Here is an 18,327-nt window from a genome sequence, read left to right as displayed (position 1 = left end):
TCTGTCCCCTCAGCACGTACTTCTTGATCCTGCAGATCATGTGGTAGGTGAAAAACATTTTTGAGAGCACTTGCTACATATCTCTTTCTTTTCCCCAGGAAAGCCATCTCTTCAGAACATAAGTTAAACCCAAAGCGCATGTCCAGGTCTTGATGGCACAAACAATTGCTAAGATAAAAACAAACACATATATTAAATATTAACACACCCATCTCAATCTTAGGACGTTGATCAAAGATAATCTACAGCACCCTTCCCTTCAAACAGGATGATGCAACATGACAGCAGCAAGAGAGAATAATTTTATTATTTTTAAAAGTATGAAACTCATGTCAATTAGTAAGACTAACTAGTGTCATTATTCCTAATTATTGCTAATTGGAAGAAACTATGTACAGTATTTACAAATAAAAAATATTTAAATAAATATTCTACAATTAGAAGATTGACAAGCTTAGAAAATCCATGGAAATGGTCAGAAGTGAAAGTATCGATTCCCATTTCACAGGTTATTTTCTCATTCAAAATCTGAAATAACACCTAATTTTCAAAGGCTGGCATATTCAATGTGAATGAAAATTCTCCTTTTGAGCAACTGGCATGGGAACGCACCCCCCTCTAGCGGTGAGCACCTCTGGGGAGGGTGGCAGCGGAGCCCAGCTTGGCGGAGAGACCTCGGTGCCATCAGCCCCTGGACGGGCAGGGAAGGGTCACTGGGCAGGACTCACCCCTGCTGCCCTGTGTGCCTACTCGTGCACAGGCTGCCTCAGGGATCAGGGCTGCAAGTTCTATGCCACATCAACCCTGACTAAAAAATTGTAAAGCACGTCTTCTCCCAGAGGAAGATTTCACTGGAGTCTATTTTAAATTTGAGCAAGTCATTGCTTAACGCCCCACAATTGCAGTTTATTTCCCTGGGCATTTTGGCTTTTCTGCTCACTAATCTCCCTTCTAGCTCTTCCTGCCCTGCTCCTACAAGACATCAATAGGCAAGAGATGGTCATGGTCAGGTCAGAGCTACATTGCCAAATGCCAGAGGTTTGCTTTTTCTTCCAATGACGGAACCTCTCTCTTCTACTGGGTCCATAATGTCGATGAAACTAGTAAAGAAATTTAATTATCAGCTTTTTCCATCACCAGATTTGGATAAAATCACACTAATTATCATAACTTTATTTGTAAATGAAGACACACAATGGGAATTGAGTTAGGTGGAGCTGCAAAAGCCAGTTTCTATTATAAATCAAGATCTAAACAAACAGTTTCTAAAGTTCTCTGAAAGTAAAATAAATAAGCAGGAAGTGTTTTTCCTGTTGCGGTATAATGCTGATTTTCCTGTTATCACTGACCACTTGCTGTTTTGAAATGAATGGCAGAAAACTCTTTTTGAATTAAAAATTATTTTCCTTTTATTTCTTAGTCAGACACACACACAAAAATGCCAGTTTGCCCAGTTCTGTGTGTTCCATACAACTATGGATAACCTGAAGTATCTCCATGTATACTGATGAGTATTAGCAAGCATGTCTACAGATGTCAAACCACAAGTTAACTTGTTTACCTTAGTTTCTACTCAACATGTAGTATAACTAGACTTAACAGAATACAAGGTTCATCACCATTGAATATTGACAATAAAGCAAAAAATAATTCTTAATCCCTGATTAAACTTAATGTTTACATCTGACTATTCTTCTTCTGTCATTGTGAGCTAGCTTTGTTCTTTTTGTTAATTTCAGAGACTGACACTGACCAAAGAAAATATTCTGTGCTCAGAAAGAAAGGAATAAAACTTAAATAAACATATGTTTATTTTAATGTTTTATCAACTGATTAAAGTAAAATCTTCCTAAGGTTAATTATGTATTATATATTGTGCATGTATTTTATGTTTTATTATAAGCACATTCTAGTTTTCAGACTGAGAATGCTTGTTTGTATCATTTCCATTTGGCTAAAACAATATCAATTATCCAAGTCTTAAGGAATAGAAGAAAATCTCTTACCAAGCTTTTGCTGTCACATTCAAGTCAAATCTTTTCTCCTGGAAAACAAGAATGTGTAATTTTTTAATTTTGAATTTTCTATTTTCCCTCTCTGTCTTGGGGTCAGAGCTTGATTTATAACCCAGCAACGTTTGGCAGTCACAAACTTAAATGTCTGAGATCTTGGCATATATTTCCAAAAGCATTCACTTATCATTAGTGGAACATCCCTCCCTACGGATCCTAAATCCTCCCAGGCTGCAGAAACCATTAAGCATCCTGGTATAAGAGGTTTCTGAGACTCACACAGTAGGTCCCATTTCCTGTACGACTCATAAGCTTTCTGCAGCATCCTGAATTACCAGTTTTTGTGTGCTTTCCATTCTTCATGCTCTAGTACACAGCACATCTTTGACATCCTGGCCATAGTTTCACAGCAAAGAGACTGCAAAGTCTGCATTTGCTTCTGCACACACTTTATACTCTCTTAAAAATCATTATTTCAATCTTCATATTAAGTTACAAAATGTGCTTTGTTCTGAGAGGATATCTTAATGGCTCTTTTAAATCAATAGTCTCATTATATTATTTAAAATATATACCCTATGACTAATATCTTCAGCATATTTCAATATATTGTCCTCTTAAATATATGGTTGACTAAGGAAAGGTTTATTGATGTTTTTCTATTTAGTGCCCGAGGAGAAGCTTTCAGTTTGGACCCTAAGCAAAAGAGGAGTCAGTGAGTCTTTAGGTAAACAGGGGGAGGTGTTCTGAAGGAAGTATGATACTTTCTTACATCCTTGTACTTCTCTGTCTCCACTACTGGCACATAATGGAGATTAATACAGGGGAGACAACTTGCCTCTGTGGAGAAAACATCTGGAGAAACAAAGCTCCTGTTTTCTCAAAGTCTAATAGAAAATCAGAACATTTCTGACAATCTTAGTGGCCATATCGGACAACTTTATGAGGAATAGTTTCTATTTGAGTGACCCTTTATTACCAACAGCTGGAATGGATGCTCACCTCTGCAATGGTTGTTTTCCTTCCCATGGGCAGCGAGTTCAGCATCACGACTGGGGAGCCCGTCTCTGTACTGTACCTACAGGACCACTGGGAAAACAACATGCTTTAGGACACAACCAGGAACGGGTTTACCCACTCTCCTTCCTCCCACTTTCTTGAGAGCCACTCAAAATCCCTCCATCACTGAGGCCACTCCAACATACAGGGTGGTAGCGCCTCTTCTTTGGCAGCATGACATCCAGCGTTGGCTCCGTGTACTTGATGTAGTGGAACTCGGTGGGACACGCTGGGCTGACGACTCCATTGGGGCCCAGCACGATATCCTGTGTCCCCTCAAAAGAGCCCTTCACAGTCAGGGAAAGTTCTTTCTCTAAAGCAGCACAACAAAGATTAATATGATTAACCAGAAATATATGCTAGCTTGATTAAAAGTCGGGTGCAGGTGGCATGGCTTTGCCCAGGGAAAAGCACTGGCACTACAGGGAAAAGAGCCAAGTAGATGCTCTTCTGATAGAAAGGGGACTCTGAATATTCCTGCTGTGATATAAAACTGGGATTTCAACTTCATTGTGTGTTTAATAGGCCTTGTTAACATATATCTAGATGAGGTCATTGGAGTCTGTAACAACCTAATGTATTTACCTGACATTAACTTCACTGAATACTGTAAGCACTGTGTATTTCACTAACACATTATATGGAAGGGGCATCTTCTCATAAGTAAGCATGCAACTACTGGTAAGTAGATGACAAAGAAATAATCTTACTTGATTTTTGCTTCGTCTTCTCTGCCACTTCAACTTCCAAGCAGCAAAGTTCACGACACTGAAAGACAGATTGCAGAATTTTGTGAGAAAGATCATCACATCTCATCCTCATTATAGTGAGCTGTGAAACCCTCAGCTTAGAGTAACTTGGAGTTCTGAATTCCCTGGTGTCTCTGGGGTTTTTCCCGTTAGCTGCTGACTAAGGAAAAGCTTTGGAGGGAGTTGTAGGAATTGCATGTGTGACAATGACTTAAGATTGAGCACAGTGAGAGGACTATACAAAGGAAAAAAATCAGGACCATTTTCATGATAGTAGCATGGGTTTGTATTGTTCTGTATTGATGTAACCCTTTGAGCACAGTGAGAGGAATATACAAAGGAAAAAAATCAGGACCATTTTCGTGATAGTAGCATGAATACAAAGGGTTAAACCAGGAAATAAATAAAGATGTGTCCTGAGAGATCAAGAGTTAGCAGTAGGAAGGGTTTTCTGAAGAAGCATTTCTTTTAGCATTTTGAGGGTTGATTTCTTTTTTTATGGTGCTCACTCTTCTTCAACATAATGTGTTTTTGTACTAGTACCAGAGAAAAATTCTGTGTGTGTGTGTGTGTGGTGTGGTAAAGTATAGGAAAAATCAGAAATAGGGAAGTATAGGACAAATGGGATATCTCCAATGAAAAGTAAATAAAATGTCCCATTCTGAATGTATCTAAATAGGAAAGAAAGAGAAAGAACTGGCCGACTGGCTTTTTTAACCCCCACCCTCCCTTTTCCTCTACATTAAGGAATCATTTATAGAAAATATCTTGGGAAAGACACATACCACCAGCACTCCATTGGTAGCAATCATTTCATGAGGACCAGGTCTGGAAAACAAAATTAAAAACATGGATTTTTTAAAGTTAAGCAAATCCCACTCATCTTTACCCAGGATGTTGCCCTTTCTTCCCTCTTAAAAAAACCCAACAGTCTGATGGGACCCCAGCAAGCATGTAACAAGCTCCTTTCCTTGCCTGCATGGACTGAGCATTTCTCTGAGGAGACTCATCACTGTACCAAAGCTGAGCAATGCGTAACACGGTTATTTTTATACAGTGCAATCTCATGATCATCTAAAATGGAATCTCCTGTTAGGCAGTCAAATTATTCTCACAGTAATGTGTGAAATAAATGTATTTCAGCTGATACACCAGTATGTCCTTGTTGGGAAGACAGTTATACATATTTGCTGGCATCCAAATATTCTGAGTTGCAGGGGACCCATGAGGATCCACACCAAGTCCAACTCCTGGCCCTGCACAGGAGAACCCCAAGAATCACACCACATGCCCGAGAGCATTGTCCAAACGCTTCCTGAACTCTAGCAGGCTGGTGCTGTGACCACTTCCCTGGGGAGCCTGTTTCAAAGCGGCACAGAGCAGCCAGTACCAATTACATGGGAAAAAAACCCAAAAGCTTTCCAGATCATTCCAGTGAAGTCAGGAGATGGTGTGGAGCAACTTGACTTCTGGCCTTGGCTCTCCAATAGTATAAGAGCTGGCCTTAGCCAGTCACTTTATTTCTGCCATGATTTAGCTACCTTGTGGCAACACAGAAACAACAATAGTGATTCATGGGTGGCAGGCTGACCATGCTGGAGAGGGAGCCTTGCATCCTTACAAGAGCTCCCATCCCACAGTGATTGTATTAAGCAGAAGGAAAACACAAATGCTAGCAGTCAAAGAGTACTGCAAGGGAAAACAGAAGGAATAGGAGATACTCTGAAAACCTAACAAAACCTAACTAGGATGTTTCAACACTAAAACGGTGTCAAATACATAACCTGAAACAAGCAAGGAAAAATAGATAGGCAGGAATGCTCGCACACTCAGAAAGCCTTCTGAAATGTCCCCAGATAGATAAATCATATAATTATAGAATAGTTTGGGTAGGAAGGGATCTTAAAGGTCATCTAGTTCTAATCCCCTGCCATGGGCAGGGACACCTTCCGCTAGACCAGGTTGCTCAAAGCTCCATCCAGCATGACCTTGAACAGTTCCAGGGATGGGGCATCCACACAGTTCTCTGGGTAACTGGTAGGTGCATCATCGAGAGCAGCCAAACTACAGAACAAGCTAATCCGTCAGCTGTTGGGGACTGCAGCAATAATATAGGAAAAGGCTGGGCCTTTTTACAGAAATACTCAAAGCATGACATCTAATATTGTTTTTTTGTTTTATCATTAATGATTTTTGCATTTTTAAATAATTTCTGTATTACTTACGCGACCTCCAATTTGAATTCAACCTCTAGTTCCTCCTTGGCCTGAAAGCAAGAAGATATTAAATGAAGTAGCTACATAATGCTTTGTCCCTTAGTCTAAACCCAAGTCCCTGACAGGCAATAATGAAGTTATTGGTTGTAATGAGTAGCCTGTGATAAATACTTCAGACTGGGTGGTCTGAATCAACAATTCAGTCAGATGATTAAATGATTCCTTCCTCATCTCCTTCTGACTTCACAATATCATCAAAACAATCTCTATTTCTTAGTGTGAAGCTGCTGCAAAAAAACCCAGTTTCCGTCTTCCTATATTTCCTGACTTCCACCCTTTTCTTCCAACTATTCCTGTCACTGTCCTGCCATGACTTACTGTACTGGCTATTATCTTGGAAATGAAACATACTTTACACCCATTACTTTACCATAATAGACAAGAACAGTGAGTGATTCAGAATTAGTGTTATGCAACGCCGAGTAAGGCAGTGTTGATGTGTACAAGCTGATTGTGAATGACCTAGTTTGGATACCAGAACCTGTCCCTGGTAGCAAGAAGTTGTATGTGAGATATTTTGCTGATCTCATCCTTAGATCTCAAAGGGAATCAAGATTATTTTTCCCATTTTACAGATGGGAAACTGAGAAAGAGAGTGAATCGTCATCCATTCATAGTGGGATACACACTATGTATGTGTGGGGCAAATTAATCTTTGACTTTTGGGGTGAAAGTAGACACAAGAACAGGGGTAGGGGTTTATGAATTATGGGAATTACTCAGGTTATGAATTACATGGTAAAAAATACGCAGATTATTCACCCTGCACCATGGCCTTGGTGTTGCTCAGAGGTAGCTCACAATTAGATCCCTCCCCTACCTACTGCACTGTTTCATCCCTATGATCTTTAGTAATTTATAAAATATTGCAAAGAAGACTCTCAAATTCAGATTTTTTTAGCCAAATTTTTGTGGTTATAATTTGAATGGCAATTAATGTACTCATTATTAGGATAAGTTATCCATGCCAGGTTCAGAACGATTTTGAAACTGTTCTGTAACTCTCCACTGGTTTCTCAGTTGCTTTAGATTCTTAGTTGCTCTCACATCTGGGCTAGGCTTGAAGTACAAGATCACTGTTCTTTCAAGTGGAAGTTTAGCAGTATCAAAGAGTGCACAGAGGAGGTGGTCATCTGGAGTAGCAAAATCCTCATCATACACCGTGAGCTCCAGCACGTTCTGGAAAAAGAGGAAGAAGAATTTGTTATAGTTTCTCAGGCTGGACATCATTAGCTCCAGGCAAAAAGTATTGCTGAGGATGAGCTTGAGAAGAAAAGTTGAGAAATTAAACATCAGCCCCCCCTTAAAAAAACATACTTGAACGGCATTATTAATTCTTGTTTAGTTCACTTTAATTGCTGTAATGAAATACATTGGTTATGCCTATACAACAGCTTGGGTAACTCCCAGATTCTGTATCCATCTGGCATCAACCTGTAAGAGTCTCTTGTTTCCCTAAAATTTCAAAACTGAGGTCACTTTTTGGCCCTCCTACCTAGCACCATGAACAGACACAGGAACTCTGTCATCTCTGCTGTTAAATGCTTTGAACATTCCTTTATCGTGTGCCATCTTTTAAACAATTCTTGGGCACAGTTCAGGAGATACATGCATGAAATATTCAGGTTGCTTCAAGCAGACAACTTTGGCTCCTTACCTTGACTTGACTCTGGATTCTGAAGTAGAAGGTTTCGTTCCACACTGGATTGTCAGAGTTTCTCACAGTTTTAGTGCGTGACCTTTCACATGTCGCAGTCGGCAGCCACAAGGACACGTAGCAATCAGCCTGGCTTACTGGGCAGGGGAGAAAACAATTGCTAATTGGCAAAGGCAGCAGAGCTGCAGGACACTGGAGAGGTTACTGCAGCTACTGGTACCAAAACCAAGCATAAGTTATTTAAAGATAGAAAAGCCTGATGCAATGTAACTTTCCAGGATTCCCTTCTGAGAGGGAAAAAGCACTGACCACAAAATGACCTAGAAGAGGAGGTGGCTTCTGTTCTTCCTTGCATGAGTTACAGACAACACTGATATTGTGTATTGAAAAAAAAAAAAGCTGAGAATTTTTTCTTCTAGTCAGCCACTTCATTTTCTCAGCCAACAAGCTCTCCTGTGCTCATGTGTGCCTGTACACACACACACACAAACCCTGAGCTGCTGTCTGATAAGAGGGTTTGGGACCCTCCTCCACTTTTTGAGAACAACTGCAAAAGGTCTTCATCTCTGCCTTGCCCTCAGTGATGTTCTTTGTGAGAGTTTGTGAAAGGAGCTGCAGAACTACACCTGCTGTATGAGATGGCAGAGGCTTCCTCCAGAAGAAGCTCACTGAATTGGACATTGGAATTTAACTAACTGCCACCTACAGGAAGAAGGGGGACTAAGTCTCTCTCCCAAAAGGCACCAGGAGAAAGTTGGTGAAGGATTTTACATCCCCTTTCTCACAGGTACCTAAATTAAGGTATATCTCAAACAGCTACAGACAAAACTGCCATTTACTGTGTTTCTTCTTAGAGGTTATGCAAGGTACTTTGGGTCCTTGAAAACCTCTCTAATGTAGTTGTCAACAATAAAATGATCAGCTCTTATGTAATGCAAAAGGTAACTAGCTTTGAGAAGGGATGTCCTGTGATGTGAGACTTTTGAGAGAGACAAGTGATGGCAGCAGTAAATGGAGAAGATCCTCCAGCAGCAGGTAAGGACTCTGCAGGCAGAGCAGGGAACAGGAGCTTGTACACCGACCTGTGGGGAAAAGCAAAATCTTGCCTGTCTGCAACAGGACCTTTTTTTCTTCTTGTTTTCTTTCCTTCTCCTCCAGGTTTTGCCCCATGTCACCCTACAGCTACTGACTCTCTCAAACTGGTTGGAGGCTGCATTTTATGCTGTTGAAAGTATTCAAGAAGCCTTGCTGCTTTTCTGTCCAAGTGAGAGGGAAAAAATTCCAGAACTGCTTGAAAAATGATATATGAATTGTGATAGGTCAATAGACACCATAATTGTTGGTTTTCAACTTTTTAACATTACAATGCAGAAATAACAACAACAAAGTTTAATTCTGTCAACTGTTTTTTCTAAAAAAAGTTGTTGAGAAATCTACATATTCCTACTGAGTAAAAAAAGAATTCCTTCACTGGAGAAGTTTGTTTGGAAAATATTGAGTAGGCCCTAGCCTTCTGCCTGTCTTGCTCTCTTTCACATTTCATATCTTAGTTTGCCTTTAAAAATGAGATTCTGACAGCAATTTTACTCTACTTGTCTAGAGCCAAATCATCTGCTTTAATTCCACCTTCCCACCACTCTTGCTTCTTAGCCTCCTTGTCGAAAATGAATCCTTATTCACTTTCTTTGCCTCTTCCTTTTTGTAGCGAGAGCTTCCATGTCCTTCTCAATAATTTCACTTTCACTCTTAAGGACTGTAGATTATTCAGTCCCTCTAGATGTAAAAGTTGTTTCAAGTTATTTTGTTTCCTCAAGTGTTTTTTAATTTCTTTTTAATCTGGGAAATTCCATGCAGACAATAACGCTTTGAGGAATTTTGAAACTGCAAAAATATGTATTTGAATATATCTGGATAATCTAGAAGTAATGCTACTGATTTTAAAATGCATTAAAGGTGATTTTTTGTAACTACTATATGACTTTGTTTTATCATTCAAGATCAATGACTGATGGCTGTTTGGCTGGCAAATACCTTATTCTGCTGATGTGATTCATCATTCCTGTATATCTTAACTGTACTTTGAGATACAAAGCATATCAAGCAATCCTTAATTATATGAGTAGATGCAGCCAAACTAGTCAGCTGTGTATTTAATGCAAAATGTTGCCTCAGCTCTGCTTGCACAATCTGTTTCTACAACCTCATGATTTGCCTTGCTGCCTGACACGCAGAAGATCTGAGATGAGTCCCTGATGAGACCTTTTTGTGCTCTTGCTTCACCACACGTGCCACAGCCATGGACCAGGAGAGAGGTGCAGCCCAGTGATGGGACCTGGGATGCAGCTGTTGTCTGCTGTATCCTAGGTCCCATCCTGTATCCTCACTCAGAGCTGTGACACAGGGAAGTCCTCTGATACATCTTCCAGAAAAACCACAAGGTAAGACAGGAATGGTACTGCATGGTAAATCCAGATCTTTGTCTCTCAAAAAATCTTTCCTGACACTTCATGTGCAGGACGTTATAGAGTCAATCACTGCTGCTTACAGCGAATCGTGAGGGTTACATCATTTCCCTCCCAAGCTCACTCAAACTAATTTCAGCATCCTTTCACAGGTAGTCACAGAGCTCTATTTACTCAAACAAAACAAACTGTTAACTTGTCTATTTTGTGTGGAACACCTCTCCACAGCACACATGTAGATAGTCCATGTTCTTTTACAAAACAGTGGTGTTTTCCTTTCCAACTTACTCCCTTCCCACCACTTTCCTGCCGCATGACTCACACTCTTGCTCAACTGCAAGTCTGCTGCAGAAGCCTTAGAAAGGACCAGCCTCAGTTAGTATGTTTATTTAACTGTTCTCAGGGTAATTAATGGTGGCATTAGCCTGCTCATAATGATTGTAAAAAGCTTTTTCCTGTTCAATTCTTCTTTGTCAGAATCAAGACAGGATGTTGAAAAAGTTTGCTCCTCCCAGCCACATTTCCCAAGGTGCTACAACCCATCAGCAGAATTACCCCTTGTTTTTGAAAACATGGAATAGAGTCTTTCATCTACCTCTGTCAGAAACTCTCCTTTCTTTGGCAGAAAGTACTTATTCCCAAAAACACATTCAAGTCTTGAAACCAGTCAGAAAGCACAGGGAGAACGATGGAACAGCAGCAAGCAGCAAGGACTAACCTGGTTTATAACAATTCATTTACATAAACACTGGGTTATTTCAGAAACACTAAGAAAAGGTTATTACAATTAAAAAAGATACAATTTGCCTGTTTCCTGAGTTACCACTAAGAACGAAGACACTTACAGGCATCCACTCTCTGGAGATTTCTCATCCGGATGATCCTTACGGTCAACAGGTAGCAAGGAGAGGATTCTATCTAGAGAGGAACAGTAAAAAGGGGGTCTGAATAAGCCTTTGGTGGGAAAAAAAATTCAAATGTGCAAACTAATTGCCACAAAGCACAAATACAGTTAGTAAAACAATGGTCAATTATCTCACTATTTTGAAGAATTAAGCTTCTGCTGTTAAAAATGTCTTAACGTTTCATATATTTCACTGTCTTTTTGCTTTGTTACTCTGAGGTTCCAGATTGCTCATCAGAGCAGAAAAGACTCTGAATTCTAAAAAGGAATAAATCCCTGACAATTTACATAGCCTGTGAGATGCTTGCAAAACCTTTCACTCTGAAATTGCTGAGTCTAGGCTACAACATAACTACAGTAAGTCTCTTGAACAGATTAAATGCACTGGTGGGCACCACGATGAAGTTGTCAAAATGCCATCAGCCTTAGTAAGAGTTACAGTCAATCCCCCTAGTATCCACCCATATGGTCCTACAGCATTGAAAAAAAATGCTGTGGAGAAGAATATCTGTTGTTGTGGACTCCCATGGGATAAACCCAAAGTATCACTTTTTAAAAGTGTTTTTCTGCTTCAGAAACATAGATTCATTGCAATTTATAATTGTACAAGAAAAACAGTAATAGTAATGTAAACTTTTGTAAATCACAACTATGAGATAAGCCAATGGCTGCAAATTGTTTCCAGAGGATTTAGGATCCAAAGATTTAGGTATGGGTTGCTTTGGAGAAAAATAAAGCATACTACCTTCCTCCAAGAAAACTGTGAAAACTGAAAGTGCTAAACTTCCTTTGTTCCCTTTAAATATCTCGGCCTTAATCTTCCATAACACAAGTCTCTCCAGGTTTTGTGGCTGCAGGGACCTCTTCCTATTTATTATTAGAAGACAAATGTGAGTTCCTTCTTCTAAGGAGCACGATTTCCTGCTGGCTCATTCCATAAACCTGTCTTTGGCTCAGAGCTATCTGCAAAAGGTTATTTTGACCAAGCCAATAAATAAATCAGCATTTCCTGTGGCTATGACACATGGTTATTTCCTCACACTCCTAGAAACGTTTCCACCTGCATAAGTGGTTACAGCAGAGCCCCACAAATCATTCTTTTTGACAATTGCTATTTTTATAAAGAGGTTTCCTCTCATTTAGAAGCATCCTTCTATTTCTATAGCACTTCAGAGACTTCCTATAACCATTATAAACAACCAGACAAAATAGATGTTAAGACAGAAAGAACCTCACTTAAACCCATTTTTTTTTCTCAAGAGAATAGAGCAAAAGGGTCTTATTTACAGATGGACACACAATTATGCCTCTTTCATCACGACAAATTACTTTTCCAATATGCAACTAGAATCCTTTATTCTCTCCTCTAACATATCATGTTATGCTAAAATCTTTTTACAGAGCTCTTAAAAACCATTGCTGTTTCCACCCCCTTATATGTATTTCAAGAAATCAATGGTTTTTTTCTTTTTAAGTGCTTTTCCTTGAAATGCAACCAACAAAATCTATTTATCTTCTATTTTAATTGTTCTCAAAAGAGAAAAATCCTTACAGAAGCTACAAAATTGGGAGACAACTGGTGGAAGGACATGTCCTCAGAGCTACCTCATGCAGACACTGGTTCAGATTTTAGAAACAGTATAGCCATGTTAATACAGTTCTTCACCCTGTTAATTTACCCTACTTCTCAGCTGGGTAATTAGCAAATCACCACACTCACATGATAGGAATGAGCTTAGGCACCTCAGCATATGCCCTAGAAGGCAGAAACTCATTGTTCCTTAGGTTCTGCCTAAACATGGGGGAAATTGTCAAAGGCATTTATCTCCAAGGGTTGTGTAAGGTGCTGCCAGCTCCTGGATCAGCTCTAGCAACACTTCCACTGACAAGTGGCATTGCTTGAGTGAGAATCTATGAATTCATTATTTGCAAAGCAATTTGTGATTCTTAGATAGGAGAAAACTTGGGGTTTTTTTGGTATTTTTTAAAGGAATATTAGATGTTTTCTGCCATCTGATCACCTTCTTCCTGGTTCCTATGCAATGACTTTCGAACAAGTCAGCCAGATTTTCCCTATCTGGCGTGGGGAAATCAATTCTCAGAGACATAGGATTCACAAAAGGATTTACTGAAATTTTACTGAAAAAAACCTGGAAAAAAAAAATCTGTGGCTTAACAGAAGCTACAGTAATCAGGACCTGTGCTTGCCCTCGGGGAGAGGCAGATGCCAGCAGGCAGTTACCCCAGGAAAAGGCAGGAGCCAGGCGTCAGTCGCCCTGACTGCCCTGGCACCTGCCAGTGGTGCTAGCAAAGACAGTGGGGAGGGTGCAATCCACCTGGTGATCAGGCCTTGCCAGCTCTTCTACTCCCAGGAGGATTTGCTATTTTAATTAACTCCGGTAACATCTTAAACAAAAGAAATGTATTTAAATAGCAGCTGGGACAACTATAACATGATGCACCAGGGTCTAGTTATAGAGACAAAGAAAATAGTAGTCATGCATTTATAAAGCAAAAGAGAGAGGTTCTGTTATTCTGTTTGCTTAACACCTGTTATGATATCTTTACCAAAAAAAAACCAAAAAACAACCAAACCAAAAAACCTGCTGTTTGGTAATGAGGTTCCATATACAAAGAGGTTTCCACCACAGCAACTTGTCAGCTTGTCTTCAATCTGGTGTTTCCCAGCTTGTGCTCATGTGTGTGTAACATGCAGTATGCATGCAGTACAGCGTTCTGGTGCCAGTGCATGAGTAGGCTGTACAGTGCTAGCTTCTCTGAAGAGAAACAGACCTCATAGTCTCTTCTTTCAATTTTATTGCTCTTCCCATAAAAAAGTGCAACGTGGTATGACACTTGGCACTAAGTTAATACATTGGTATAAGTAAGGGATTCCTCTGTCATGTGAATGATGCCCACCTTCTCCCAGCTGAGGAGTAAGAATTTGAAAACAGACATTTCTCTGTCATGAGCACTCTGGTGATGCAGGCTGTCTGCATTCCTGGAACATTTGTGCCTCTGCTGCCTCTTTAAAGTCATGCTTATATTCAGATGTAGGTATGTGTGGCATGCATCCATCTCAAGAAGCACTGCTGTAAATTACTCCACTAGTTTACCTGTGTAATACATCCTGTCACAAGTGGCTGTGGAGCTCTAAAATGGCAGAACTCCTTAATGAGGCAAGAGGGTGACTCTACTTCTTTACCTTTTTTTTTTCTTAAACTTGCTTTTCTCTCAGTAGCTTTCTTTCTTCAGCCTTTAGGTTTCTCTGTCTAACAGACTCAGCCAGCATGGACGACTGCTAGCTACATCTTTCCAGCCTGTGATATCAAAAATATGAACATTCATCCTTTCACTTATTGTAGACTACTCCAGTCACACAATTCCACAACAGTACAGTCAAATGTGTGCTGAGTGAATGCTTTTAAAGGTCTTTTTTAGTGTTGGGTGCTTGGTTTAGTATAGATGTTCCATCAGATAGCAGAATACTGTAGCTGCCTCTCCAAAACAGAGACCAACAACACTGACCCAGAGAAGAGAACTTATTTTTTAACCTTCAGGAGCAGTCAACACGTTCTCAGACTTGATTGTTGCTCTTTTTAGATTGATATTTATTCCAAAGCAGTTAGAAACTAACAGAAGAATAATGCAGAGATCCTGAAATTAATATTCCGTTTGTGTGTGGGAAAACTGTATCATCATCAATAAGCAGGTACCCTCCAACCAGATATTCAGCTACTGATTTTCTACATGAAATGTGGAATGTGTTCCACTGGGTCTCATTAGTAGGTGGTCTTTGTCATGCTAGGTGAAAAACTGTGATGAGGAAGCAAAGGAAACTATGTGCATCAGTGTGCTGGTACTATCACGTACACCAGTGCAACTGCACTGCAGAATATTCCACAAACCATCCTACAAAGATCACACGAGATTTAAAAATACCTCTAGCACAATCAGTTTACTTTTACAATGGCTGAAAAAGCCATTTCTACACACCAACTTCAAAAAACATATGTAATCTATGGAACCCATGAAAAAAAACTTCATCTCTATCCACACATTTTTCCTGCAATCACCCAGTAATAATTCCTTTATGTGTTTCTATGTCATCTACTAGCTCAGCAGCCTTTCCTGGCAAAGATCAATTCCTTGCTTGTCTAAGGTATTCCTGCATTCCTGGCCTGGAAAAGCATTCTGCTGAGATGAAATCACTCCCAGGATGTTGCAGGGCACTCCTTTCTTCATCTCCAAGTGCTAATTTAACTAGATGGTAGCCAGAGACCAAATCATTCCCTGCTGATGGTGCATCTAGAGCTGGTGGTGTATAGAAGTCTATCTTGAGCTGTCTGAGAGTCAGGTCTCCCTAAAGAGTGTGTGAGTTTTTTACAGTAGCACTCAGGATGCTTCAGGCTGTGAACATCACTCAACAATCCCTGCCCCAGCTTGCTACAGCCATGGGATGCTGTGGGATGTGCTGGGATCCCCCGTGGCAGGCTGCCCAGACCTGCTGCTCTTGGCCACCTCTCTGAAGTTCTTCCTCATTCTTGACAAAATCAGGCTCCAGGATGGAAAAGATGCTCTAATTGCTTCCTTCCTTCACCTCCTCCAGGCTGGGGAGGGCACCTCAGCTGAGGGCTATGGGGCTGTGCATGGGCATGCTGGTGATGCTGATGATCACTGCTGCCACAGCAGTGCTTTTCACCAGCTGTGTGTTTCGTGGGTTTTATTAATAACATTTCTTCTTCTGATCAGACCACCCTTTCATCAGGAGTAGCAGAAGTCTTGGTTGGATACCAAAGAATTTAAAATGCCAACACCCAGACGGAAAAGCCTCTTTCAGGCATACAGCCACAGTAACCCTGGTTCCAGCAGGGAAAATTTTTCCACATCCACAGGAGCATGACAAGTATATGCAAGGTCATAAGAATTGTATCCTTCAGATGATTGCTTCCTCATACATATATCCATCATGGTACTCAGAAAAATTTGGAGTAATGAGACTGTGCACATTATCCTGTACTTGAAAGACATTTCCAAAAACCAAAGCTTCAAATACTGATCAACATAAGATGGATACTCTCACTGCACAGTGGTCCCATAAATGCAGAGATGCATAATTATATTTAATAAATAAAAGCATTATTTATTATTTCTGTTCCTTATTATATAAATCTGCAGAGATGTTTTATTTGATTGATTTATAAATCAGGCTAATTGAATAGCCCTTTCAGTACTGTTAACGTTACCTTCACCTTTTAGTGTTTGCAGATGTTTAACAATCAGACTCCTTCAGATTTTGAAAAATAGGTCTATTTGAAAACTTCAACTGTTTCAACAGCATGTTCAAAATTATTTCCATATGTAAAACTGTATCCAGAGCAATAGGATAGTCCATCTGTAAAAAGTGCCCTTCTATAATGCTCTGCCCTCCCTAAGTAGAACAAATACGATAGAAACTAGGCTGAGCATGAACCATCTGAGGGTTCAGACTTTTTACCCTTAATTCCAGAAAGCCGTAAAATTAGTGTTTATGTCTAACAGCTGTTGAACATTTCTGGATTCTCATCCTAAGGTAGATTACCACAGGACATGCATCACACTCTGAAAATCTCTCTTTCTGACTACCGATTCTCAAGGGCATTTATAGGGCTATCTCAGGTACAGATGTTTTGCATTTTTGATGTCAAATATGGATTAGACAAATCATATTTCAAACTTTTGAGCTGATGGGAAGTGGCCCGATTTGTTTCTGTGAGGTTCATTTTTGAAGTGGGAGGTGTGCTGGAACGTGTAATTTCAGCAGTCTGTATTTTAGGCAACCCCATACCAACACTTAGGGCGGCAGAGGAGGCACCTGGGCTCAGTCAGCTTCTGCAGCTGAGCAGAGCTGCTGCTGGAGCCATGCTGCTGCAGGCACTGTGGGGCTGGGGGTGCCTCAGGACTAGACTCCTGCCTTTCCAGTGGATGCTGAGCCTGGGGCTGGCGCTGCCCCTGAGAGCAGGTCTGTTCCCTGTGGGAGCCAAGGAGCCTGGTCCCATCCCTCCTGCCTGCCTCAGATCCTGCTCACATTACCGAGCCCAACCTGCACCAGAAGCAGATGTCACATCTTGCTCTGCAGTGTGGCAGCTTCCCCACCCTTTCCATGATCTCAAGAGTTGCTTCCAGCTTCCAAAACCCAGCAGGAACCGGAGTTCCTGTTTTGCACAAGGGTGAGAGCTCAACCTGTCCCTTTTCTGTTTAAGGGCTGCAGCTGTCCCAGCTGCACAACCCTGAAAGAACAAGGAGCCCATGTCTGGCAGGGAAATGAGGTATGACTTGACCTGAGATATGATGCATCTTAGCCTTATTAAAAGATGGCTCATGGTGAATTTAGCACTATGGATCCAATTGTTCCCCTCCCCTTCCCTCACACGCATTATTATATGAGACCTGCTGCGATCCTCAAATATTTTGGTACAAACACTGATGTCTAAAATACCAGAGCTGGCTCTGCCAGTTACCTTAGCATAAGCCTAAACACCAGCCAAGGCCCAAATAATACAGATTTCTTAATGCAGATAAAAATCAGCACGTTGGTGTAAAGACACATGCAGTTGCTGGCAAATGCTGGCAAAGGTTTCTAACAAACAATCCCTCTGAGCAGACAGAGACCCTCATATTTAATTCTTCTGTGTAGCAGTTTCAGTGATGAAAAATTAATATTTGAGAAAAAATTATGAGGAGAGAAAAATATATATGCATGCATCCTTTACATGAATGAATGATTGCTGGTGTAGCCAAATAATGAGCATGCAAGTGCATAGGCTGGAGTGTGGAATTCTGAACAGACAAAAACAGTGCCTCTGTAAGCACATGAAAAAACAACTCAGACCATCACCAATGCATTGTCATGAATGTTGTAATTTTATAATGTAAAAAGTAGTCCTTCAGTGTGAGACAAGACCAATATAGTGGTCCTGGTTATGGATATATCATATTATTCTTTTGGTCTGCTACTGTCTCATCTGTCCCCCTGAAATTTCATGACCCTTAAATGTCTTTGATCTAAGTCTATATCCTGAGCACACAATGGAAAAACAAACACATCACTGTGTGGGATTAAGAAATGGAGACAAGAAGCTACTTGTCATATGTATAATTATCCTAAGTAATTATAACCCAGAAGCTCATATCTTTTTTCTTTCTCTCATTGTACTTTAAGTTCCTGA

At 40.4% G+C, this 18,327-nt stretch overlaps 1 protein-coding gene across 1 annotated transcript in view; it reads right to left on the bottom strand.

The window, feature by feature from the left end:
• LOC120500349 (cytosolic phospholipase A2 epsilon-like) overlaps positions 1-18,327 on the bottom strand; it is a 31,753-nt gene that overhangs the window by 10,052 nt on the left and 3,374 nt on the right. Inside the window, exons 4-13 of the mRNA XM_039705114.1 lie at positions 11,061-11,133; positions 7,754-7,890; positions 7,144-7,275; positions 6,046-6,086; positions 4,606-4,648; positions 3,782-3,839; positions 3,218-3,384; positions 3,015-3,101; positions 2,007-2,044; positions 21-168 (exon numbers count right to left, since the gene is read on the bottom strand). Of these exons, the coding sequence (XP_039561048.1) occupies positions 21-168; positions 2,007-2,044; positions 3,015-3,101; positions 3,218-3,384; positions 3,782-3,839; positions 4,606-4,648; positions 6,046-6,086; positions 7,144-7,275; positions 7,754-7,890; positions 11,061-11,133 (924 nt within the window). The remainder of the gene's footprint in view (positions 1-20; positions 169-2,006; positions 2,045-3,014; positions 3,102-3,217; positions 3,385-3,781; positions 3,840-4,605; positions 4,649-6,045; positions 6,087-7,143; positions 7,276-7,753; positions 7,891-11,060; positions 11,134-18,327) is intronic.

The sequence above is a fragment of the Passer montanus genome, unplaced genomic scaffold, assembly GCF_014805655.1.
Source record: "Passer montanus isolate IOZ18808 unplaced genomic scaffold, ASM1480565v1 scaffold18, whole genome shotgun sequence".
NCBI lineage: Eukaryota > Metazoa > Chordata > Aves > Passeriformes > Passeridae > Passer > Passer montanus.
The sequence above is the reverse complement of the archived record's forward strand: the minus strand, read 5'-3'. Positions and strand labels throughout refer to the sequence as shown.